The sequence below is a fragment of the Halyomorpha halys genome, unplaced genomic scaffold (genome assembly GCF_000696795.3).
Source record: "Halyomorpha halys isolate HHAL.00 unplaced genomic scaffold, Hhal_1.1 Scaffold44.1, whole genome shotgun sequence".
Taxonomy (NCBI): domain Eukaryota; kingdom Metazoa; phylum Arthropoda; class Insecta; order Hemiptera; family Pentatomidae; genus Halyomorpha; species Halyomorpha halys.
The window spans coordinates 697,498-700,238 of NW_027115243.1; the positions used below are offsets into that span (position 1 = coordinate 697,498).

The window sequence follows — 2,741 nt, forward strand, 5'->3', positions numbered from 1 at the left end:
TGCATATCACTTATGTATGCCTGGTTAAAAGTTAGTAACTAAAAATTATTTTTTTATGCAATGTACAGTTAATTTGTTTCATAAAAAATCACAAATAATACAGTTTATGCTAATTTTGTAATATATATATACATATATATATCTTTTCTTTAAACATATGGTAATAACTAAAAACATCTCTTGCACTAACCAGAGTTATCAGATGGAGGAACCGATGCATGGTGTGTTGGTACTGCTGGAGTTGGTGCAGATGATCCACGACTCATTTCCTGGGTCAAATCTCTTAAGAGTTCATCCTTTTCAGTTTTGCGAGCGAAACAGAAGTCAGATACTTTGTTTTGGAATGCCACCAGGATCTAGGAAAAGATATGATTGTTTTTTTAGGTTTAAACTTATCTTTGTGATCAGATGCCAATGAGCAGGAAAGTGAGTAATTAAAAATTATATAAATATAATGACACAGTTTAAACCAGACATCTGACAACGCTTAAACCAGTGGTTTTCAGCAAGAACCATGTGAGAGTTCGGCAACACATATTTAGTTAGGACTTATTGTTAGAACTGTTTTATCGTTTTACTTGCCCAATGTTTAAGTGCAAGTAGAAAATTTTAGATTATAAATGCATTATACAAGGGCTTCAAAATGTACTTTTAAGTAATATAGTTTTCAAACATTTTCTTGGTGAGATCCTCCTTTGTCAAAAGTTGGGAGTGGTGGAGATTCGCACATGCTTTGATTCCAGATAGTGGTCTGTCTATTGACTTCTGTGTTGAAAACCACCAGTTTAAATAAATTAAAAAAAAAAATCTATGAAGCATATATATTGTAATATCAACTTTTTTAATAATTATTTGTTTTTTTATGTACAGATGATTTTATTTTTATGTATCAATGTTCAATATTGTTCATTTGTTTTGTTGAACCAAAATGCAAGCTAACCAATTTTCATCAGTCAAATATGGAGTAAAAACATGTTGTTCAAAATATTGAAGATAGCGACATGTGTCCTTCCGAAGTCTGTTGAATTGCTGTTGTCTAAAGTTGAGAAGATAGATTAAAATTTTATCAACTTTTGTCATTTTGAATCATAATTGTGTTTACAATAAATTGAAGACAAAATAGAAATCAATAATAAGTATTAAGGAAAAATATACACAAAGAAAATCATAAGCAAAAACTCAAAACCGTTGCACTACAATCGATGTAAAGATCAAACAATGAAGAAAGGATACTCGACACTCTTTGTTTAGAACACTTGTTGGTTGGAATGGCGAGGAACAGTATGCCTCCAGGAACTGGTGGGGCAGAGGCAGACCACCTTTGTCTACTGTCAAGGGAAGATCTTTAGAAAAAAGATCAAGAGTCAGTAGTCATCCAAGAGGAGTATATCATTGAAGGAAGAAAGAGACTTTTTTTGTTTGGATCGCTGATGGTTAGGACGTAATGCTGGAAGCTAGAACAGGACCAAGCCTTTGTCTACTGTCAGTGGTAGCATTTTTAGAACAAAGACATCGAAAACTATCATTCATCAAAAAAGCATAATTGGTAATATAATAAAGTAAAATAATTGGTTAGTTTGCTTGACCTATGATTTAATTATATTTGTAAAAGTAGCTATTAATTTAGTTGTCATTGTGTTTTGACGGTTTGGAAAACCCGCCCTAAGATAAGTCAATAATATTATATATAATTGAAAATAAAATTCCCAAATCTATTTAATATTTAATCTTTTCATTTAAACCTTGTCATCTTCAAAGATATATTTCAGATCTAAGAAAAAAAAAACTAAATTCCCTTTTATTTATTTAAATAAATTTTGAATATTACAATATAATCTATATTTTTTTGTGTTTTTTTTTTTATCAACAATGACAAAAAAAGAAGATAATAATCGAAGTACAAAATTTAGTTTAAAAAATGATTAATATGAACATTTACAAAGATTACATTCTAAAATAGATTTATTTTGTCTGTGTAGATATGATTATTAAGTAACAATAAATTTGCATTAATCGTCTAAATAAAAAATATATATATAATATAATAAGTCAATTATATTTGTTATTTTAATTTTTAAAAAATAGATTAAATTACAAAACATTGGCAATTTTCAGATTTTAAAAAAGTTTCAAAACTAAACATCACTTTTAAAACTATATGCATAAAAAACAAGGGAGGTTATAGTGTATGTTACAACTAATCTTCAGCATGGCTTTGACATATCCAAAAAATAAAAATACATACCTGAGTGAGGTCGTTATAGAATTTGGTCCCTTCAGAAAGATTATTTTGCAACTCCTTAAAGGCATCGTGAGCGGCTGCTAGCTCCTTCAGAGCAGATTCTCTCTTAGCGCTGATACCCTCATTACCACTGCCGCTGAACTCTAAATTGGCTTCCTGTAAATGATAAGGTACCTCATTAGTCATTAAAGATGGATTTAGTAGTAACAAAATAAGGAGCATTGAGTATTTAGGGTTGTAACGATTGGATAACAGAGAAAGTTGATAGTTTTGGTGGAGCCCCAAAACTCAACTTCAGTCTAAATAGACCTTATTACAGACAAGTCAATCGGCCTTTCATAAACGTTTGGAGGCTTGAGCTATTTCTCTAGTTTCGTCATAATTGTTGAAATTAATGTGCAGTTTCTTGTCTTTTATAAGGGTTCAAAATTAGTAGTTTATCCAAACTTAGTCCAAGCTAGCGAATCTGGGTTAAAATGCCATTTAGAAAATAAATAAA

The 2,741-nt window shown here is 30.1% G+C and overlaps 1 protein-coding gene across 2 annotated transcripts in view; it reads right to left on the bottom strand.

The window, feature by feature from the left end:
- ALiX (programmed cell death 6-interacting protein-like protein AliX) overlaps nucleotides 1-2,741 on the bottom strand; it is a 34,422-nt gene that overhangs the window by 7,312 nt on the left and 24,369 nt on the right. For both annotated transcript variants that reach the window (XM_067052318.1, XM_067052317.1), the window contains exons 13-14: nucleotides 2,246-2,398; nucleotides 191-356 (exon numbers count right to left, since the gene is read on the bottom strand). In XM_067052318.1, coding sequence (XP_066908419.1) covers nucleotides 191-356; nucleotides 2,246-2,398 — 319 coding nt within the window. The remainder of the gene's footprint in view (nucleotides 1-190; nucleotides 357-2,245; nucleotides 2,399-2,741) is intronic.